General features: G+C 35.2%; 1 protein-coding gene across 1 annotated transcript in view; it reads right to left on the reverse strand.

Annotated features, from left to right (window-relative positions):
• Window positions 1-25,026, reverse strand: part of LOC149821948 (glutathione reductase, cytosolic-like) — a 101,433-nt gene that overhangs the window by 9,119 nt on the left and 67,288 nt on the right. Inside the window, exons 7-12 of the mRNA XM_089980955.1 lie at window positions 19,635-19,708; window positions 19,463-19,546; window positions 17,507-17,594; window positions 16,946-17,027; window positions 268-341; window positions 16-123 (exon numbers count right to left, since the gene is read on the reverse strand). Coding sequence (XP_089837081.1) covers window positions 16-123; window positions 268-341; window positions 16,946-17,027; window positions 17,507-17,594; window positions 19,463-19,546; window positions 19,635-19,708 — 510 coding nt within the window. The remainder of the gene's footprint in view (window positions 1-15; window positions 124-267; window positions 342-16,945; window positions 17,028-17,506; window positions 17,595-19,462; window positions 19,547-19,634; window positions 19,709-25,026) is intronic.

Below are 25,026 nucleotides of genomic sequence, written 5' to 3' on the forward strand. Positions count from 1 at the left end.
ATATGGCTCAAATACCGAGAAACAAGTCCCTTCCATTAAGGCAACTGGAGTAAGGTTTATTCTGTTGGTCACATCACCAACAGCCCATATGCTGGGAACTGTCGTTTGTGAGTACTCATTGACCTGTAAATATAGAATGCTTAAAAATTATTTGTCAAGTTTATATGTACAAAGACTATATTAACAATGATCCCATCATATATAGATGAAATGTGATTTAAACAACAATGCATAAAATTATATTAAGTGTAAGAAAGCGCTATTAACCTTCACAGCTTCTGCCCTATCAAGTTGGACACCAACAGCTTCAAGGTTCAGCCCCTCTGTATTTGGATTTCGACCTGCACTTGCAAGACAAACATGGAAAGCAGTTTAGCTAATCACAAACTGTTCATGCCAAGATGATTCACAATACAACAGATGAAAGCCAAACCAAAAGATCAATACCAAATGTGGTCTGAAAATTGGAGCTAAAATAAACAAAACATTTGAAAATCACCAGTTAAAATAAAAACAGTAAGGCACATACAAAAACTGTGGAAATGAATTATCTTCTTTCTCAATAAGGAAATTAGACAAAAGTTCCACTTCCATTATCTAGCTCCATAAACATTAAAAATCAAATAAATTGCAAAACATTTCATGAAATAAGCATCTTTATAATTATAAAGTAGTCTGAACCAAAAACAACAATTCTAACAGCAAGAAATCGCATGACAAAACACATTAAAGAGTTTAATCATCATAACTAGAACAAAGTCTGGAGGATAATTTTTTTGTATTTCTACACATGCAGAATATTGATTTTTCTCCATGGGAGAAGGCTATGGATTTTGCCAAAGAATCCATCTTTTGAGATTGCCTCACCCACTTTACACTATTCTTTTTCTGGTGATAGAGAGCCTAATTTGTGTTGGCAACCCTATGTTACTAAACACTGGACAAGAGCATGATCTCACAAAGTGGGAAGAGGATTCAAATCTAAGCGAGGCAGCACAACCCCATCTGCAGAACCACTCGGACACAGTCATGCAGGATCGACTTTCTAAATCACACAAATAAAACATAGACAAAAAAGGTTAAAAAGGGAAACCCTGTAGTTCTGCTGAAAAGTTTATTTTTTATGGTGGAAGCAGGACTCAATAGCATACACAGGAAAAGAAGCATTTAGAGAGGCAAAAGAGAGCATATGAAACTCATTTTTGTAACCGTCGTGATCTTTTCGCAAGGTTGCCAAAAAGGGAAGCAAAGTTGATCAGCAATGCAGAAGTCAGACACAAATTATTTATAAGTACATGTGAAGTGAGAAGAAATTGACTAAGAAGCATTTATCAAGTTAACTAATAAGATTTTAAAATGCATCAGTAAAAAGAGAAAGTTGTTATACCATATGATACAAATAATTCATCTAAGATTGGTTGACTAAGTTTTTGTTCCTAAAAGTATAAAGTATATGTTAATATAATACTAGTTGAACCTAAAATTTGTCCTTTTTTTTACTATATGATTACAAAATTAGTTTATTATAGACATATCAAATGTAAAAACAAAATCTTGTTTGAACATATTTAAGGAAAAACTACTATTATTGATATTATATAACTAGTAAGCAGCATATAATTGATCAAGATTAGCATAACACACTTATTAATTACATACAAGAAAGTACATAATAGTGTGCATGTTCATATAATGAGAAAAATAATAATGAAAATTGTGCCTTAATTTTTTTTTAATTAATAACTTAAAATACTATTGAGTTTGCTACAAATAACAGCTTGCATTTTAAGAATTATAGAAAATTCATTACCAGTTAATAACTTAATATCCAATCGTATTAAATAGGTCAACTATGGTGTTGTTATTATAGGAATCACAATTAATTAATTATGTAAACATATTAATTTCCAATGAAAGCTGAATTTTCATGTTCTGAATTACCTTTCCAAGAAACTATTAAGATAAATGTAACCTTTTTTTTTTTTGTGTGTATATATATATATATATATATATTAGTCAACATATGTTGACTTTATCTAGCCGTTGGACTCTCTCTTCAATAGCTAGAAGGGACTCTCCCTATTCCCTCTTCTCTTCTCTCATCTTTTCCCTATAAATATCAGGCCGTGTGCATATGTAAGTGTTGAGAGAGTGATGGGTAGTTTTTAGGCTTTTGTGTGTTTGAGTGTTTTGTAGTGCAGTTGTTTGTAATTTTGTATTTCTTTGTATTATTTGAATTTCATTCTTAATGAAATTATTCATTTTATAATTCTTATGTTCCACTTTTACTCTTATGGTGAGCTTGTATTCAAATACATTTTATTTTGGTTCCTGGTGTTCATTTTAGAGTGCATCGAGGTCTATGCCTTTTTCATGAGATGGTATCAAAGCCAAAAGACATCATGGTCTTAAAGTATTGTTCGTGATCAGTGTTGTGAAAAGCGTTGAGGCGTAGCGAGGCGCTCCACCAAAATCTGAGGCGAGGCGTAAGCCTTGAGGCGCAAAGCGTAAGCCTCAAAAAAAAAATTAAACTTAAAAAAACTATAAAAGTTATTTAAAATTATAAATAAATAAGAAATGCTTTATTGATGAAGCAACAACCAACACGAAATAAAATCAGAAGTATAGAGTTTGTAATTAACACTGGACTTGCATTCTAGCAATATTTAAGCAAACATCAAATCAGAAGTATGCCTATTATAAGGGTTCTTACTAGATCCACTATATTGCCAAAAACAAACTTATTTATTTGTATGGTTGAAGAAACTGGACCATGACCTTGGTTACGTTGTTATCAAGCATCTTTTTTTATTTTTTATTTATTTTTTATTTATTTTTTATTTATTTTTTATACGAAAACATGGTCCAGATTGATCATGGATTCACTTCCACCTGAATCAAACTCCAAAACCTCCATTTCATAAAAAAGGTTAGGCACAATTGAAAGAGGTTGGAAACAATCTTTTTCGGACGCATGTATGGCTGGAGGGCATTTTCTTAAAGAGTAACTCAAGAGTTTCTTTTTCTATTTAATGGCCTACAACACCGTGATACTGCTCGTAGCAAAACCTCAATATCTGGAATTTGGCTTGGCAGTTAAATCACTGAAATATCTCAGTAAGCCAACCAAAAATTCTACACGTGAATGGCAATTAGACATAACAATTTTTGGGTTGAAAAACCATCTGCGCAGCTGGCTCAAATACTCACTGTCTATCCATGCACGTGAATCGCTTGGTCCATACATAGTTGCAAGCATCAAGAGGACCAAATCAGTGTTTTTGCATCAGTAATCATTCACACTACGTTTCCAACTTTTAAACATTTAAGCTTGTTCTTTTTTTGTCTATGTTGTTGATCAGCACTATCCAAAAGAAAGGTTGTAGTAACAGCCAAGGATGAATGAAGGGGGTCGGGGTTACCTGGTGTCGGGCAAGGGTTGCCGGCGTCGCAGCTACTTCTGGCGAGAAGGAGGAGGCGGGGAAGCGAGAGAGTGTGAGAGACGAGAGAGAGGGACTGCAAGAGACGAGAGAGTGTGAGAGACGAGAGAGAGGAGCTGCGAGAGACGACAGGGAGAGAGGGGCTGCGAGAGAGGAGATTAGGGAAATTAGGGCTCCCGACCCTTATTAGGGTCGGGGGTGAGATGTTATTGTTGGTCAAATGAGGGATTTGACCCTCATTTAACCAACAAAATAAGGCGTGTGCGCCTCACGCTGAGGCGCGCCTCGCCTCAAGGCGTACGCCTTGTCCTCAAGGCGCAAGAGGCGTATGCCTACATGGGTTTACGCTTTTTAACTGCGCCTCAAGGCACAAAGGCCCTCGCCTTGAGGCGAGGCGCCCCTTTTGCGCCTTGAGGCGCGTTTTTAACAACAGTGTTCGTGATCATGCTTTAAAGAAAAAAATCAGACTTGTTAAATGGCTTGGAATCAAGGCTCTCTCATTTTGGTATGTACATTGTGACGTTATGGCATATGTGTTTAAAATGAAATTATTTTGAAATGAATATGTTTTTTACAAATCTATTGAAAATAGAATTTGTAAAAATTATTGTATCTTGACATATGGTTTTACATAAACATAAAATTTGATTATAGATAAGTGTATTTTAAAAAAGTATGTGGTTTCTTAAAATCTTATATGTTTTTCAAGATTTGCAAAATACTAAATTTCATGATATGTACTTCCTTACATGATGCTTAATGAATGTATTCACTTGAATCGCCTTGTGATTTTTTTAATATTATGATGTTTTGATGAATTTTAGCTTGTGATATACATGATATTTTGAATATATTCTTGTACACCTTAATATTGTATGCTCTCCATCATTGTGTGAATGTGTTTACATGACTTTTGAGTTTAAAGCAGGGTTATCGGAAGCGCCATAGGACCTGGAGAAGCGCACTTCCCCGAAGTGCATTTCGAAAGCGTGAAACGTGTTGGGAAGCACAAAAAAATTGGGAAGCGCGCTTCCCCTTTTTTCCTTCTTTTTGTTTTTTCCTTCATGTTTTTCTTTTTCTTTTTCCTTTTTTCGCTTCCATCTCGCTTCCGGTTCACTTCCTAGGTCGCTTTTGATTCGTTTTTCTTCTCGTTTCTGAGAAGATTCCTAGTTTGCCTCTAAGTCGTCCCGCGCTTCCCGCTTCATAAAATTTTGGAAGTGCCTCGCTTCCGCTTCCTGAATCGCTTCTCGCTCCCACTTCCCTGACTGACAACTCTGGTTCAAAGCATGATTCTTGATATATTGTGTGAAATTTCTATGTTGAAAAATATGCTTTAAACTATTGAATGATTTACCCATTGAGTCATAGAGGCTATAAATTGTTTAGAAATATCATTAATGTCTTATAGGCTCTCATGAGATTGCACGATTGTGATTGTGTAACATCAATGTTTGGCTTTAAGTTGTTGCTATATTTAAAACCATCTTATTGTGCAAAATTATTTTGTAAAGGAATAATGATTGATTATGATCTTCGATGGTTTAAATTTATGAGATTAAGGAGTAATTCTTATAATTGATGAAATATTATCCCTTGTTTTATATTCTTGGGTATATGCCATGAGTAGCCATTGTGATTGTTATACCAACTTATTTTGGATTGCATGAGCATGCTTTCTTATCATGTACTTGAATGCATTCTTTTACATATTTTATATGATCTCTTTGTTAGCATCCATGATGTGCTCTTAATGAGTCTCTATATGTGTATATGTCTTTTTGTTAAGCCTTTTTCTTATAAAAAACTATCACATTTTTATGTATTGAGCTCTTGTGTCTTTGAGTGATTGGTGGTGCTTGGAATCTTTGTGTTTGTGCTTCTACTACTTTGGTCCCATAGTGGACCTATGATCTAGGGTAAGCTAGCTCCTTGGTCATTCCCTATTGTTTTTATATAATCTTGTTGTCTTTGCTTGCACAATATTTATGATATATTGTCAATTGACACCTTGTTTACATGTGATTACATTATATCCTAAAATCTTTATTGAAACTGATTTGAAATAATGTTTTCCAAGTCATTTATTATTCGAACTCACATTATTTGAAATTTATTTCCATGAGTTCTTTGTTGCCATGTTATGGCATTTGGTTGTTCGTCACAGAATTTTATATGATGCATCATTTATTTTTGGCCTTGTTGTTGTTGGAACAAAGTTAACCGTTGAGGTGAGTTATGTGTGCACCTCAAATCATCTTATCAATTGGTAATTATCAAAGTTTACAAATGTAGTGTTGACACATGTCTTAGATCTAATTGATAGTTGATTGGCCTTTGGATCCATGTTGACTTTGTTAAACCAAAGATGTTTTCCGGTGAATTGTGTGCAATTTAGATTGCTGGCTTACAGTTTCGCTCTAATTGACAGTTGTTTGATCTCTGGTTCTATGGGTGTGTTATATTAGTTATTTGTTTATTTGGCTATTATTTTTATTATTATTATTATTATTATTATTATTATGTTGAAAGCTCATAGTTATGTTTATCTATGATGGTTATCTATTTTTGAAACCATGGTGTTTTGAAAGATTGTTAAAATTGATATCTTATTCTTCTTAGTGACATTAGTTTGTTTCATTACAAGCTCTCTTACCTTTGGTGTTTCCTCCTATTATGCCTTGTATCTAAATATCATTATATGTAGATAAAATATGTTTGTTTATACTTGTGTGTGTTTGTTTAGCTCATAAGTAGCATTGAAATTATACTCTTTTTTTAGTAGCTGATACACTTATTTTAGTGTTATTATATGTAGACAAAAGATGTTTATTATTCACACTTTTGTGCGTTTGTTTAGCTCCATAAGTAGCATTGAGGTTATACTCTTGTTTTAGTCGCCGATACACTTGTTTTAAGTGTCATTTTATGTAGACAAGAGATGTTTTCAATGTGGTGAGTTATGTGCACCCATTGGTTATACTCTTGTTCTAGTCGTTGATACACCTGTTTTAAGTATCATTTTATGTAGACAAGAGATGTTGGTTATTCACACTTTCTTTGTGATACACTTGTTCTATTCACTAATACACTTGATTTTTGAGGTTTGGAGATCTAATAAGGTGATTGTTTACGGTGGTTGAACAAGTGATAAAGATTTGCAAATATCATTCATTGTGTTTTGTGGGATTTTTAAATCTCTAAATTCATTTATGAGAAATGGTTATTGAAATGTTTTCATGCATTTTGCATTGAATATGCTTTAATTGCATGATCGAGGATATTTTAAATTTTTTCCATGATTGATTGGCTTGCATGTTTTAAGCATGTGTTAATGAAAGATCTCTTATATTTTAACTTGTGACTCTTTGTGATGCAATCGACTTCTTGGAGTCAGTTTGTGAACGCACCTAGACCTTAATTTCAAATGCGGAAGCAATTTGATTTTCGAAAACAATATATAACTTGAAAACAAATTCAGATTTTTTTTAAATATATGCAAATCAGATTGGGATATACACTTGATATATATATATATATATATATATATATATATATATATATATATATATACATACATACATACGACGAAGTGACTGCAGCAAAACACTTCAACTATGTCCCCCAACTTCCACCTAACTTTGCAATTTAAACATAAGAGGCACTTCAATAGTAATTACCAAGTATTCTAAGAACAACAAAAAGAATATATGAGGATAACAAGGGAAATCATATCAGATTAACTCAGACCAACAGCACTAGGTCTGGATGCACCTAGCTGATGCAGTTCAGCTGGGCGTCTAGCTCAGATTGCCGATGGGTTTGAGTAGTTGAATTGTGCGCAATACAGACCAAGCGAAGAAAAAGAAACAGCTGATGTCAGCCAGCTGGACGTCAGTCCCGATCCACCAGGTCGAATGGATCTGATCTGCACGCACAACAGTCCCACAAAAAATATTGTTGACAGCACAGTTGAATCGTGTGGTGACATACACAACGGATCAAAGAGATGTCGCTGCCAGCGATTGTCTTTTGTCCAACAAATTTCAGAGTGAAAACACAGCACCTACGCAGTTCCGAAATAAGAATCACAGCTACTATATTCAAAGCTCTTAAACACTTTTCTGCGAGACTGACACAACAGAAAAACATAAGCTCAGATTCGAACAGGCACGGGTCCGCCGAAATCCAACTACTTAATCGCCCTAACAATTCCAAGAGCAGGAAATCTGTAACAGCATGCACAATATCGCAAATATGATATCGAACAGAACATTTGCAGGTATGATTTTTACTTTACTCAAACTTCAACCGCTTGAAAAGTATTTCAGCACAGAAAATAAGCCAACTAAAACAGATTATATTTCAACCAACGAAACCAGTAGAGTCATAGGTCAAATCCACGTTCATGCAGCAACGTTGACTGATCAATTGGGGACCATGAGAGGCAGCTCGAGCGGGTACGCAGCACCTCCAAAGCGCGATTGGACAGGTTGTTATCATTGCAAAATTTTACTTTTGCAAGTCAAACTGACATTTGAAAAAACAACAACAACAACTACGCCTTCATCCCAAAACAATTGGGGTCAGCCATATGAACCAAAAAAGAAATTCATTTTGGGTCTTCCACATGAATCCTTTTCCTCCAATCATTTCTATCCAATGCCATGTCCTCGGTGAGGTTCAAAGCATTCATATCCTTTCCTATCATCTCCATCCAAGTCTTCCTTGGCCTACCCCGACCTCTTTTAACTAATATATTTTCCCATTTCTCCAACCTTCTAACTGGAGCATCATTAGGCCTTCGCCGAATATGTCCAAACCACCGTAAACGATTCTCTCGCATCTTATTTTCAATGGGTGCAACACCTACCTTCTTACGTATCTCCTCGTTCCGAATCTTATTTTTTATTGTATTTCCACACATCCATCTAAGCATCCGCATCTCAGCTACACTCATTTTTTGAATATGATGTCTCTTGGCAGCCCAACATTCCGTACCATATAGTAAAGCGGGTCTAATAGTCGTCCTATAAAACTTTCCTTTCAACCGCAATGGCATTCTACGATCGCACAACACTCCAGTTGCACTTTTCCATTTCATCCACCCAACCTTTATCCTATGATTTACATCTCCATCAATTTCTCCATACTTTTGAATGATGGATCCCAAATATTTGAAATAATCATTCACCGGTATTTCTTGCTCACCAAGCTTCACTACACTCCCATCACTATTTCGTTGCTTACTAAACCGACATTCCATATATTCAGTCTTACTCTTACTCAACTTAAAACCTCTAGCTTCCAATGTCTGTCTCCATAATTCTAACTTAGCATTAACCTCAGCTCTAGACTCATCAATCAAAACAATATCATCAGCAAACAACATACACCACGGTACATTTTCTTGAATTGATCTCGTAAGCTCATCCATCACTATCGCAAATAGGAAAGGGCTTAAAGCAGATCCTTTCCTGACATTTGAAAAAGATTTTTGAAAATAACTCGTCTTCGTTTTAAAATGCAGGATAATTCCGAATAATGGGACTCGTCTGTCGGTACAAGGTTCAACCGTTCTTGGCACCATAACCAGGGGTAATCGAACCAAGGATCAATTATGTGTTTTGCTTTGCTCAACTTGTCTAAATCAATGTTCTATTTCCTAAATGCACAAAGAATCAAGCATGCGCTATGAAATTCTGAAAGGTTTTGACTGAAAATATGATGTATGCTTCAAATGTTCAAGAATTCTTGGAAAAATGGACACTTTGAAAATCGTGAATCACATTAGAAAATGCTTTTGAATAAAAGAAAAATCAATTTCTGAAGAAATCCTGATGTTTTGAGAAAATTCAAATAACTTTGAGAAAATCAATTTTTCTGAGTTTTGAACTCTTGAAAGACTGAGCGTGTGGCTCTATGAGATATTTTCATGATGCAATCTAAACCTAGATGAATGAATGAATGAATATTATTTTGATAAAATATTTTCTAAAGAATTTGAGGAAAATCTTTGAAAAAGAGAATTTTTGTGCCTTATAGAATTTAGATGAAATAGATTCTTTACATATCCCTAACTATGGCCACGAATATGTATTGAATATATCTCATTTGATTCTAAAAAGAGAAAATACTTAGAAAACTTTGAAATATGCAATGATTTCTGAAGATGCCTAAGAGTGTAGGCTGATTGTGGCTTAAAAAAAGATGATAAATCTGGGTTTTGTTTGTATTCTTACTATGGCCACAAATACGAAACCCATCGAGTTTATCAACTCCTTAGAAGCTGATGCACGTGCCATTCCTGTAGACCATTGTGAGTTCGAATATGCATGAATCATCATCCATCACACATTAACATTATTGAAAAATAAAACTATATGCAATGCAATCCTATTCTAAGCAGGAAAAGTAAATTCTTATTTCAAAGTTTGCATTTAATTTACATCACTAATTGAATTTAAATAAAAGAAAATAAAAAAAATACAATCTTAAATATCCCTGCAAAACTAGAAAACTTGTTAGTGAAGATATGTCGGATTTTCTGGATTTATCCAATAATATCTGTAAAATATTGGATTTATCTGGATATAAGCCTTTTTCCATGTTTCTCTGAGAGAAACATAATAAAAGATGATATAAAATTGAATAAATAATAAAAAAAAACAACTTTGAAATTCGGAATTTAGAAAAAATGACAAAAATACCCCTGAAAACAAGACTATGGCCTTGAAATCAGGGTTTTCAGAAAAGATTTTGTTAGAACTTTGGATTTAAAGCTCAAATAGATTCAAATAAATATCAAATCGGGTGTGAAGCACCCTAGCATGATTATAAACATGACCAAACATTAAAAACATGAAACGTTTTATAAAAAAATTTGAAATATCACCAAAATAGTAATTTTTGCTAGTGTTTTACTCGAATCGGGACTCCGCGGGCACCCTGTTTTCATGATTTAATCAAATAATATATCAAATGAACTCAAAAATCTGTAAAAATCAACATAAATAGTTCTGATAACCCTAAAATTAAATTGCATTAAAAAAATATGTTTTTGACATTATTTTAATGTAAAAATTGAATAAAACCCTAAAATACACGATTTTGCTCGCGGACACGTACTTGTCACAGTGTCAGGCCCAAATCAGGTATCAAATCACCATAGAAATTCATAAAAATTTACAAAGAGGTACTAAACAAAAAAACAAAGATTTTCCTTTTTACAGATCGGAAAAATCATCTCTATTTAGGGAGATATTGTTCCGGCAATATATGCTCAATTCCGACGAATATATAACGAGATGAAATACGTACATCCGGTTTTGGGTACAGGAAAATATAGCAAATCATATTCAAAAATTATAAAATTTTAGCAGTGAACAGCAAATACACATAGCAGATACACAGAGTAAGGTTTTTCCTTTTACGGATCATCGATCGGATCTCCGGTTAGGGAGATATGATCGACACAAGTCGATCTAGGGTTTAAACAAAGTATAACAAGCTCTAAAAAACCGATTCTACTTTCTGACAGAGGCAAAATAGCAAATAGATGCATAAAATATGAAAATTTTACAGTAAATACTAGACATCAAGACAAAACCACTGCAACTTACAGATCGTCGATCGGATCTCTGACAAGGGAGATATCACCTCCACAAGTTGTTCCCGAATCCACATAGCGATTTCACGGTTTAAAAAATAAGTTTCGGTTTTCTATTTTTTGACAGGGTTCCAGAATCCAAAATAATCCAATTTTTTATGGGAAGTCACTGACAAACCCGTGGACCAACCCTAAAAAAATCGTATTTTTTTACAGAAACTTAAACATGAAATAATGTGATTTTCACATGCCCGGGATTGAAAATCGCGTATTATCGATAAAGCTTGCAAAACCCGAATCTAAACATAAAAATTAATAAGAAAAATATGCAAATAATATCACCAATTTGGATTTGATGCTTGAACGAGTAAAATAAACTTTAATATGATAAGAAAATTAAAAAAAAAATCAGGATTTGATTTAGCCTTCGAAAAGAGAGATTCAACCCATTTAACGAGTGAATCTCATCTTTTAATGGGCTTAAATATAAAAAACGGTATTTCCAACGATTTGAACGGATTAGAATCATGAAAAATGCCCTCAAACAGCGTTAGATTGCTTTCCTGAATCAATTTTACGGTTCTTGGACGAAAGTCAAGCTTGAATCCAACACACAAGGGGCGATAATGGTGAAAACTATAGAAAAAAGAAAAAAAAACTAATAAACTTAATGAAATAAAGTGGAAGAAATTTACCTTGGAGGCTGCAGCTTCAATAGAGGAAGGAGAGAGTGCTGGAGGAGAGAGAAGCAGTAAGAAAAGGGAAGAGAAAAGCTAGGGGTCGACCCCCCTTTTGGCCTCTTTTTATAGAAATTTTCAAAGCATTAATTAGGGCTAATTAATGCCCTTTTGACTTTTTCAAAGTTTTATCCAAAACCAACTAAGAAAGAGGGAGGCGATTTTTGATAAAAACCTAGCCTAAGTGGGACTCTAACTTAATTAACCTAATCAACTAAGAAAGACTCCAAATGTGGCGCCACTTGGTTTTTTCAAAAACCTTAATTTTTAAAACTTTCAAATCAAGGTTAAAATCTAAAGTAAAAATGTAACTTTTAAAATCAAGTTTGGACTCATCTAGACTCCTAACCTAACTAGGACACTAGCTAACCCCAACTTCTTCAAATGTGGCGCCACCCAGAGTGGGCCCCACTTGATTTTTCAAAAACGATTTTAAAACTTGAAAATGAAAGGTTTTCAAAAGAGGTTTAGAATTGGAATAAAAATTGAAAGTTTTTAAACCAATATGGAATTCTGACTCGATCAGAACTTTTTCAGATGTGGCACCAACAGAGTGGGCCCCAGACCAAGGTTTAAAAAAAAAAAGTTGAAATAAAGACTGAAAATAATTTTTAAAATAGAGTTAAAATCACCGGATGAAAATCATAAGTTTTAAAAATAGAGTCTTAATCGAACTGAAACCCTAAGCTAGAGTCTTAAACCAACTAAAACTCTGAGATTTAGGTTTTTGAAAGCCAACTGAAGAAGTTTTTGAAAGATTTTATCAAAACTGGTGAAAATAAATCGGAAAATGCAGTCAGGGTTAGAGTCCTAACTCAACCGAAACTCTGAAATAGAGTCCTAAATCAACTGGAATCCTGTAAAATAGACTATTTTTTGAAAAACAAGTAGAGAGAATGAAAATGGAAGTAGAAACAGAAATTCAGAATAGAGTCCTAACTGGATTAGGATTCTGTGACAGAGTCCTGATCAGACTGAAACTCTAGATTTTTAGCATTTTTGAAAGATAAATAAAGGAATTTTAAAAGGTTTTCTCAGAATTTGATAAAATTAGCTGAAAAAACGAAGTTAGAGTCAAAGTCCTAGTTCAACTGAAACTCTTGAAATTTTGATTTTTCTGAAAACAGACAAGAAGATTTTGAGAGTTTTTCGCGAAAACAGGTGAAAACAAGATAAAAACTGAAATCAGAATTGGAGTCCTGATCCAACTGAGACTTTGGGACAGAGTCCTAATTCGACTAAAACTCTTAAAATTTAGAACAAATAAGGAGGTTTTAGAAACTTTTTCGCAAACACAGATGAAAACAAGGTGAAAACTGAAATCAGAATTAGAGTCCTGATCCAACGGGGACTTTGGGACAGGGTCCTAATTCGACTAAAACTCTTAAAATTTAGGGTTTTCTAGAAAACAAATGAGAGGGTTTTAGAAAATAGGTGAAAATAAAATAGAAATTGAAGTCAGGTTCAGAGTCCTAATCCGACTAGAACTCTAAGAATTTTTTGTTTTCTGATAATCAAATGATGAGATTTTTTAAAAAGGACTTTTGAAAACAAGTGAAAATGAAATAAAAAAATGAAATCAGGATAGAGTTCTGATTCGATTAGGACTTTGAGGCAGAATCCTAGTCCAACTAAAACTCTAAAATTTTGGCCAAAATGAAAGGTTTTGAAAGGTTTTCTCGAAAAGAGATAAAAAGTAGAAGTAAAAAGTAGAGTCTTGGTCTAACTGAAACACTGAGATTTTGGCCAAAATGATGAAAATGGATAAGGGATAAGACTACCTTTGATTTAAAACCTAAAGTGAAATTTTGAAAAAGCTTTAAAAAGTAAAAAGATAGAGTCATGATCCGACTAGGACTCTGAAAATTTGAGAAATTTGAGGAATAAAGGAATCCAGAAGCGACACCACCTGGATGGATCTCATCTGAGAACTGAGATCAGTTAAAAATTGATTTTAAAATGAATCCAGATCGTTTTGTAAAAAAAATATTTTAAAATAAAAGAATATAGGATCATGGGGGTTAACAAATGGCAAAATATTGATCTAAAACCCAGGTATTTGAAATTGATTTTGAAAGAAAAGTTTTAAAATCGAATCTGAATTGAATATTTTAAAAAACAAGAGTACTGGATCTCGAAAATGACATGCAATGCGATGCAATGACATGAAATAGTATGAAATAATACAAAATAATATGAAATGAGATGTAAAAGGCAAACCCTGGATGAGAGATTTGAAATCCCGGACCCCTGGCAGAGATAAAGATTTGAACATTTCTGTTCGAAGGCAAGAATTTGATGATTTAAATCGAGCCAAAATAGATATTAAATCTTAATTGTAAGATGAAGTATCGGAATTTGGTGCAAAATTTGAGCTCTGAATAGCCCTGGCTCGGGTGTCGACCAGCTGGTTCCCTGAAGGATTTAGAGAGTGGATCCCAGTGGCAGGAGGAAAGGTGTTTGTGAATGAAGATGAAAAATTTGGGGTGTTTACACAGGTTCACGCCCAGCACGTCCAGCAGTCTCATGGGACTCTCGAACAACACCCAACATTCAGTTGGGACTCTCGAACAGCAAACAGGTTCACGTGAACAATGGACAGCAACTTGGGGTCATGTCCAACGAGTCCTCACAAGCCACACGCCTAAGATGAACAAGCTCACAATCTCACGATTTCAGGTTCACACGGTGGCCAGGTTCAACGCCGAGCCACAAGATTCACAAACGCACATAAATGGGCAGTTCTCAAACTCCTGGATTCTTCACACAATTCACAAGCTTCACCGATGGTCGTCTTCTCCACGGAACGATGCCAATAAGGAGCAGCAAGGAACACGTTTGAGGCAGATGACCACCTTCTTCGGTGTCTCTCACGCCCAACACGAGCTTCCTTTCACCTAGGCCCGGATAACCCTCACAAGGGACTCCTCCACTCTTCACAGTTTTCCCTTTAAGGAAATGGGTTCCAAAAAAATTCAGAAGTCAAAATTTTCTTCCCTCTAATTCGAATTTGGGTTATGTATGTGCCTAGGAAGAGAAGTTGGCTCCTATTGGTCAAAATGGAGGTGGCTTGGGGACTTGGGAATGCTAATAAGCCCACCTTTTCATGGCCCAATAAAATCGCACATGGGGAAGGAGTCACCTCTCATTAAAGTTTTAAACCAATGAGATGCCACGTCTTCTTGGCCCAATGTGGGGCTACCTTTTACTGAACCAATAGGGTGCTTTCTTTTTGGATGGATTGGATCTCTACACTAAGACCCCAAACGAAACTTGACCGGGATCCATTGTTGAAACAAAATTCAAAATTATACCCATATTACCCCTTACACCCTCTAGTGCCACAAACGGATTCTAACGGGCACTAGAACTATCCGGAACTGTAGAATCCTGCTCCTACCAAAAATAAAATAAAAATACAACTTTAAAAATTCACATACATCATAAAAATATTTTATGAGATGTGTAAATAAAGAATCTCTAGGGGGTCACGGGGATGCCTTCCTGATCGGGTCCCGCTCCTCGCATGTGTCCGTATTGATCCAGATGTGTTGCATCACTTTGTGAGTTAATGGTGTGGGATTTCTTAGTCTAAACATTTCTTGATATTTGTGGGATTTTAAATCTCTTTATATTTTTTGTAAGTTGTTATCTCTTGAAAGGATTTCTTGAAATTGGTTTCATAAGTGATTTTTTCATTAATTCAAACTATTTCATGATTCATTCATATATGCATTAGTTGTATGCTAAAAATAAAATAGTTGATTAATGTTTATCATATTTGCCTTATCTTGAACTTTATTGAATGATTTGAATCATTATATCTTCCCCTGCGTAAAAATGTTTTTGTTCTTAAAAGGAAATCGATCTATGAGAAATTTACTCTCCTTTTTCGGATTTTATAATTCATACTTCTTTGTGAGTTATTTATTCATGGTATTGTTTAAAAATCCATATTTCATACCTTTTATGCATTAATGAACTTTTCATGATAGATGCGTGTTTTCATGAATGTTTTAAGTAATTAATGATTTATGAACTTATTTTTGAGATATTTTATGCATGCATCTCTCTTTTGATAACATGCAATTATGAATTAAGAACTATGATTTCTTAAAATTATCTATTGAGATGAGTCTCTCAATGACTATCGTGTTTGAAATTAATGAATTTTCAAGATTAATCCTTACTTTAAATGATCTTGATTTTGAAAATATTAAATTGTCTTATTAAATATTTTTCTATATATTATACTTTTGTGTCTTTGGCCATCCTCTCTCCATAATATATATATATATATATATATATATATATATATATATATATATATAGTTATTTCTAGTTGGATTGTTCTTTTGCTTTGTTTACAGGTATTGGCATAATTGATGATTTTATAGACCTTTCAAGCATATCAAGGAAGATCTAGAAGCACCTTTAGGAATTTGTATTATGGAAGAACATGATGTTATCTTGTGTAATGGGATTCCTTTTGTATTTTCAAACTTATAGTGAGTCATTGTAAGTTTGAGGGGAGATGTTAAGATAAATGTAACCTTTTTGTGTATATATATATATTAGTCAACATATGTTGACTTTATCTAGCTCCAACGGCTAGCTCCCTATTCTCTCCTCTCCTCTTTTTCCTATAAATATGAGGGTACGTGGATATGTGAGTGTTGAAAGAGTGATGGGTAGTTTTTAGGCTTTTGTGTGTTTGAGTGTTTTGTAGTACGGTTGTTTGTAATTTTGTATTTTTACTTTGTATTATTTGAATTTCATTCTTAATGAAATTATTCATTTTATAATTCTTGTGTTTCATTTTTACTTCTATGGTGAGCTTGTATTCAAATACATTTTATTTTGGTTCTTGGTGTTCATTTCGAAGTGCATCGGAATCCATGCCTTTTTTCGTGACATGGAATCAGAGCCAAAAGGCATTATGGTCTTGAACCATGTGTTTTTCACTCTGCATCATGCACTTCAACAATAATTAACAGAATAACATCAGCAAGTTAAGAAAGCAACAAACCTTTGGTTATGCTACAAATTCTGTTACTCAAAACAAGGTATATTCCAAAATGCTCCAAAGATAAGAATAAGATAAAAGAAACATTGCCTTCCATCCAAGCAAGAAAACTATGAATCAGATCTGATCAACTTACCAGTTGCAAACAATACAACATCAGCAACTAATTCATCCCCATGATCAGTCCGGACTCTTATGCCATTTTCTGATTTCACCAACTAAAATAAAAAGTAAAATTTGTCAGACATCATACTAACGAGCCATATACATTGCTAAGGATGAGTATGACTTTTCAGTAAAGGTGGCAATCGGGTCGGGTTGGCGGGTCGACCCGTCGGGTTGGCGGGTCAGCATACCTCAACCCGAACCCGACCCGTTTATTAAACGGGTCGGCTGTGGCAAACACGAACCCGACCCGTTTATTAAACGGGTAACCCAACACTACCCGCCAACCCATTTAATAAACGGGTTAGGTCAGGTAAACTGGTTGGCGGGTTAGCGGGCGGGTTGGCGAACAGGTTGGCGGGTTGACCCGCCCGCCTATCCCGTTTATTAAACGGGTCAGCCGGGTTGGCGGGTCGACCCGTTTATTAAACGGGTTAGTTTAAGCCCAACCCGAACCCGCCTAAGAGGCGGGTTGGCGGGTCGTGTCAGGTTTTGCCACCCCTACTTTTCAGTGAAGAAAAATATAAACTACCTCGGATAAGTTTGTTTCAGGATGCAATCTAATACCCCTGCCTTCCAAATTTTTAGCAACCACGGCCCGCATTTCATCGTCAAAGCCTCTGCAACCAACAAATCAACAATGACAAATGACCTAATGCATGGGCACAAAAAAAATATTGAGAGAAATAAATCAACTAAAAAGATTGATCCAGAATCTTATGTCCTGATCTGAAAAATATATCAAATGATAGATGCTGACATATGGCTGATTAGCTATATAACATGAGCACTTCAGAAACCCGGTATGTGTATCGATGCCAGTGATTCAGGATGCTCCTGCTGGTTGCTGTGATATAAGCAATATCATATCCCTCCCAACCCCCAACAAGCATGCAAACATGCCTCCTATTTTCATATATGTATTATATTTTCCTATATTCACTTCATGTTCAGTTAGTAATATTTTTGGAGTTGGTTATGCCGTCTTTATTTTCAAACTAGATATTTAACAGCCCGTCCATATGGCCAGGCCTAGATAAATCATGTTTATGTTAATCTTTTCATTACAAATAAATAAATAGACATACAAATATGCATATGTTTAAAACACATTATAACTTATTTTTAAAATATACAGCTAAATAACTAAAGGAAATAAATACCCTTTTATATGGCATAATATATATTTAAATTAAAACATAATGGCCCATTCATATGGACGGCCTTTATGTTAAATTTTTATGATAAATAAGATGAATAAACACAGATAAATGTATGCATTTCAAACACATTTTGTTGACAGCGTTATGCATGGGGCTGGCCAACCCCATGCATAAGTTTTTTATATGGCCAATGAGAAAGAAGAGAGGAGTGATTTAGGAAGATATTTTAAGGGGAGAGAGAGAGAGAGAAAAAAGAAAGAAAGAAAGATTGCCGTTGGTTTACTATTAAGAAAGAGAGAGATGTCAATCAATCGGAATTTATCTGCCCACCAAATTTAATTCTGTTTAGTTGCATTTGGTAAGCCAAAACCATATCCGATTATAATCGGTGCGGATATGGTTTTGATTTTTCACTACCAAATCCGACAAAAAGCCAAATTTGACAGATATCCAAATCCATTTAAATGTAAAAAAGTGGATATGGTATGAGCTTTTCACCATCTAAATTCAAATCCGTTTAGCCCACATCCGATTAGTCAGATATGGTATTGGTCACATCCGATCTGAATCTAAACCTTTTACATTCTTAGAGAGAGAGAGATGGTAACTCAAGAGTTTTTGAAAAATTACAAAATGCCATGTAAGGACCTTTTTTTGGAAAGCTATATAAAGAAGGGCAAACAAATTCTTAATGACATTGTCAAAAAACATGGCAAGGATGTCAATTTAGAAAAAGTAATGAAGCATCTAATTTTTGACACCTATTACCCCAACTGCTTTTATAATATTTATGAAATTTCATGCCTAATTTGATTCATGTAAGATTTCTTCCAACTTTCAGAACATTTAGTGTTTCACTCGAGCATCAAATAATTCATGTATCATGCACCATGTGTCATGCTGAGATTGTTAAACAACAAAATGTATGGACTACTACATAACTGTGTACCCTTAGCCAATTATAATCATGACAACCATTCAAAAGAAACACTGTCATAGAAAAATAGTACTTTACAATAATAAAGAAAAAATGTTAGACCACTTCAGATATTTTCCATATATAAGAAACCATAACTTAATCCTTCAGCTCCAGAATCTATACTAGGAGATCGTTCTTTCGGATTTCAAATTTAAGCGTAGGATGTAGTTTCTTTTATTCACGACTAACATCCACATCATAGAAACATTCTTTCAAAATATTTTGATTGGCATGTGCAGGATGTATCAGAAATACACTGAAAGATTAATATAAAGAATGACAAGTTCCAACCATTCAGCAACAAAATCAAGACGGAAAATAATATGACTCAAGGAATTATCACAACCTCAATGGGAGTTCTTTTCTATAAAATAGATCCACCGTAGCGCCCATTCCTCTCCATATAGAAGCAAATTCAACAGCTATATACCTATATAACATAAAGTGACTTGTTAAGCTCTGTTCTAACAGTTTCCACAATCACATGTAAGTGAAAATGTTAACAAAATATAATATACCCTGCACCAAGGATAACAGCATGTTTGGGAAATTCATCCAAGCTCAATGCCTCATCAGAAGTAATAGCCAACTCCTGCAAAACAAAATAATAGTATGAGGAGAAGAAAAAGATAGGGAAATGATGAAAAAGTACATAGCATGATCTCAAAAGATATTTTATTGAACAATTTTATAAATAAGGAAGAGAGCATACACATGAACATGGTAAAAAAATTCTGGCATCTAAACAGAAAAATATTTATGACAAACTTATTTCAAGAAATATAGTTCTTAATTACATCCAAAGTCCTAAATTTCCAAAAACTATGTTGAATAGGAATTCAGAGCTTCCCTGCATTGACATAAGCATCACAAAAATAATGGAATGTTTTATAATTTAGAAACAATAAGGGCTTCTTTGGTTAGACCCAATTATCTAGATAAAATAGATATTAGATTGGATATCAAAATCAGATAATTAAAATCAGACAACTTATAAAAAACTGAAATATCTAAATCCAATGAATACTAGAATTTACATAAACAGGGAAAAAATTTAGAAATAGAATATCTGAAAATGCAGGCACCTCCTGCCCCAACCCTCTCTCTCTCTCTCTCTCTCTCTCTCTCAGCCACCTTTTCTCGGTACCACTCAAGCATCAACGAATCAGGAGCCCCTCTTCTTCCTCCTAAACCAAATGGTGTCTTTTTTTTCTAAATGTGATAATTCTCCATTTTGTAACATATGAGGAGTGGGAGCTTGTGCCCACCTGTTTGTTGTAATGTCTGAAAGAGATGCCAACTGTCTTCTCACAAATTAACATGTAATTTTGTTTTTCATTCATTTCGACTATTTATTTTATTGTGTACTTTTTAATTTCCTCTGTATCGACAAACTGATTATGGACTACTCAAGCAAAAGGATTGAAAAGGTTGCTTAGAGCATTGAATTTTGCTTGAGCCCTATAAAATTGTTAATTGTGGTTTCAGGCAGCTTTTTATGTTACAACTGTTAAGTTATATGTATAACTTCATATATAGTTATATATATTCAAGATATATGTAACTATAATGAATAATGTAATTTACGTGGTCCACCACAGGAATTTTGTTAATTTTGTACAACTTAGAAAATAGGTTTTTCTTTATTCTTCTTTTTATTTTTTGTATTTTTATTTCTGTGTAAGGGCATTAGTATAATATACCACATAGTCGTTGGGAAATATGACTGTTGGGAGCCTCCCAACATCTATTTTGGAGGCTTCCTCTTGGCCTTTTCTTGTCTATAAATAAGGGCTTAAGGCCCCTTGTATTTGTAAGCTTCTTTGAAGCTCCTTGATGAATAAATTCATTGTTTTCTAAGTATTGTCTCTCTTTTGATATTGTGTGTGCTCTTATGCTTATGTAAACCTTAGTGTTTTTTGGATTGTACCATAGTGGACTTGTGCATGTGCACCTTGTGATTGTGTTCTTCATAAACCCTTAGTGGTTGTTGTGCTTTGGCCCAGTTGTGAGTGTGATTTGTGCCTCTTGAGATGTGTGAAGACTCTTTGTTTCATTACATGGTATCAAAGCAAGGGTGTTCTTGGACCTTTGAAGTGTGATCATCACGTGATTGTGGTACTCGTGTGATCGTGGTGATTGTGTTGCCCTAGAGGATGTGTTGTCTACATCTTTCTCTCTTTTATAATCTTTCAAGTTAAATGGAGCTACATGATGTGGGCTTCGGTATGTATTCTAAAATCCTTATATATATAACTAGCTTTTAGTTCTCTATCTTTAAAAAGGTATTTATATATTTTTAAAAAGTTTGTTTGAAATATTATGGTTATTTCTTGATTGTGTAAAATGTGTTTTTTTAAAAATTAAATTGGAACTAGAGTTTGTGTTTTGATATTAACTCATAAGTAGCATATTTTCAGCTCTTTATGATAAATTCTCCATTTTTTACTTTTCTACAAAAATATATATTTTCTATGCTCTCGCGTATATCCATTAGTAAATTTGTATACGTGTTCATTCAAAGCATACATATTTATTTAAAAAATTTTAAACACTTTTATGATTATTGGTAATTTCATGCATATGTCAAGGCATGTTCTTTGAATTAAACACTTTTATGATTATTGGTAATTCTCCATTTTATATTTAAACACTTTTATCAGTTAATGTTTCTTGCATTATTTCAGCATCAATAAAATATTTTTTTTATTGTGTTAACCACCTAGGGTGGATTTGGTGTATGAGCCCATTTTGTGGCTTGTGGTGCTTTTGTGGAACTCTTTGAGTGTCCACTTTGTTGATTGGTGAACATCTTTGGAGAGTTTCATTTCCTTGCATATTAATTAAAAGTATATTTTGGGTATATTAATGTCTTTATGATTATTTGTGCATATTCTTACAATCTATGTCACAGGGATTCGGCCAACCAGGTGTCGCACCCGTGTCGACGCGATGCGGGTGCGGCACCCGGTGCAGTCAACCCGACCTTGGGTGCGGTCAACGCACCCAGGGTCATTTATGTCCAACTTTTGGATTTGAAAAAAAGAGGCCCGCTGAAATGGGCATGACAGCCAGAAAACTTAGAAACTGGTTTGTCAACATGGCGAGTTTCGAGACACAACTCTTCAACTTTCTTTACGGCAACCACATGTCGTAGCCAACTACCAAGGAGTCTCTTCTCCAAATCGTTTCTTTGGGTCAAGCGCAGGCTCAACCTGCGAAGGTGCCTGGTTCAAAAAGAATCGATTGACAACGGTGAAGAGATCGGTTCCTTCTAGCGGCGAGTGCGACTCGCCGAGCTTCTTCTGTCTCTTGAGTTGCTTCGTGGTCGAAGGGAAATTATCCTCATCGAAATCTGCAGAGGGGACTGCGGACGGGAGATACCTCCATCTCTTGGACAGGATGCTGGTCCTCACCGCAACTTTGATGGGGAGTGAATCAGGCAATGCATTGATACTACACCTGGTGGCTTTCTTCATCATTCTCACCTTTTACTGAAGATCTGACACCTCTCGTATTTGATGAGAGCTTAACTTTTCATGAAAATCTGGATGGTCTTAGAGAACAACCATACTGTATCCTGAAAATTGAAGAGAGCACAGATGGTTATGTTAAAATAGAGGGTTCAGGAAGGCAAAAGGGTAATGATGCCCATGTTGGCCCGTACAGATTGCAGTCCACTGTACTTACCTGCAAATATTAAATCAGATTTTGATTTCCTTCAAGATATGCGTTGGGCTGGAGGTTACGTACTACAAAAATTAATACAAAATATATAAAGCCAATGAGCTGCCAAATTTTGGGGCAGGGTGTAATGATCATGGACAATACAACCTTTCTTCAGGGATGACCAACTTGGTTACCATTCAAAAGTAGCTCAGTTACGGAACTAAGAGAGAATAACTAAAAGAGTCGGATGGAAAACCAAGCATATATGTCCTAGCCAGGGGGAAAATGGGGTCTCGCCCAGTTTGGACCGGTGTTTGTATCTTATTTGGTTCTTTTACATGTAATCAGATCTCCATCAAATCCTGATATTTGTTTGATTCAATAGCAAAAAATGAAAACCATATATGCATCCAGCAGTGCTCGATTAAACTATTAAACTCGACTCAGACCAGTAGAGCTTAATGAAGAAACTCGATTAAGCTTGGTTAATACAGTCTTATAATGATGAATTTTAGCATATATATATTTTTTGTTTTTTAAAATGTACTCACGATAATTGTTTTTTATTTTATTAGTGTTACTGTTAACTATTAAATTTCAAAATTATATATATTACATTTTTGCCCCTGCCGCACCTGGGTTTTTTGGAAGTGTTGAATCCCTGCACCCGCACCCATGTGACATAGCTTACAATATATTAAAAATCATGTTCTAAGTATGTGGTTTCTTAAGGACTTTAATTACTACGATTATATGTTTTCTATGCCTCTTCCTTTTTGTTGAACAAATGAAATTTTCATTTTGAGCCTTTTATAGATGCCCTTTTGTGGGCTTTGTTGGTGTGCCCCTAATGGACACTAATTTTCTTGATTAACAGTTCTTGTCATTTATAAAATATTAAATATTATAGTAGATTTTATGTGGCCTTAAAGTTATTAGATATGCATGAATTTTAATTTCATTGTGAGTATCCATGATTAATTGTGTTTAGGTATGCTCTTGGTCTTGTGTATGGTTCATCGAGAATCTTTGTAAGTTTTAGCCCCTTTTTTATGTTGTATACTATTGTTGTCTCATAATAGACTTATAATCTAGATTGAGCTCTCTCTTTATATAGCTTGTTTATATTGGCCATACTCATTCTTCAATGTTATTGATGTAACCTTGATTGTCTTTACTTACAAGGTTTATGAAAAATTAATATCTTGTTTGCATATGATTGCACTATATTTCATCTATCTTTATTGGTTTTGATTTGAAACCTTGTTTTTTTTCAAATAAGTTCTGTTTATAAACTCTTCTATTTGAAATTTGATTTTCGTATGTATTGCCTTTTTATGGCATTTGATTGCCCATCACAGAATTTTATATGATGCATCCTTTTCTCTCAACCTTGTTGATGGGTCAGGGTTAGCCGTTGAGGTGAATTATGTGTGCATCTCATGTCATCTTATCAATCTAGATTCTAGAGGGTTATGAGCAGTGTTGTTAAAAACGCGCCTCAAGGCGCAAAAAGCGCGCCTCGCCTCGAGGCGAGGCCCTTTTCGCCTTGAGGCGCACTTAAAAAGCGCAACAGCCTCAAGGCGTACGCCTCATGCACCTTGAGGCGTACGCCTTGAGGCGAGGCGCGCCTCAAACTGAGGCGCGCATTAAGAAATCGGATGGCCCGGACCCGAGATCGACCCGGATCCGGGCCTGTATTCTCGAAAGATCGAGAACCTGTCTTTAAAAAAGACAGACGCTTCGGGGCGAGGGAAAGCCCTCGCCCCTTCTCTCTCCACTCCGTCCCCTCTCGTCCCCCGTCCCCTCTCGTCCCCCGCCACCGCTCGCCGCCGGCCACCGCTCGCCGCCGGCCACCACTCGCCACCGGCCACCACTCTTCCACCTTCTTCTTTCCTTTGCTGAGAAGCCATCGGCGACCCGCCGGCCACCACTCTTCCACCTTCTTCTTTCCTCTGCTGAGAAGCCATCGGCGACCCGCCGGCCACCACTCGCCATCGGCCAGCGACTCACCGCCACCGCCACCGCCGTCCATTCCGGCGACCTCTGCGCATTCCGGTGACAGGTAAGATCTATGTGTTTTTCCCCAGCTTCTTCTTTTGTCATTTGTTCTTTGTGAAACCGTGTAACCTACGTTTATGGGGAACCCGGCTCCACTCATCCCTATATCATCCTCTGTGGTCATAACTCCCTCTGGGATCTCATTGGTACTAAGTTATTTTGATCAATCTGGCCCTATCG

Source organism: Nuphar pumila, chromosome 11 (genome assembly GCF_984573655.1).
Source record: "Nuphar pumila chromosome 11, dmNupPumi1.hap1.1, whole genome shotgun sequence".
Taxonomy (NCBI): domain Eukaryota; kingdom Viridiplantae; phylum Streptophyta; class Magnoliopsida; order Nymphaeales; family Nymphaeaceae; genus Nuphar; species Nuphar pumila.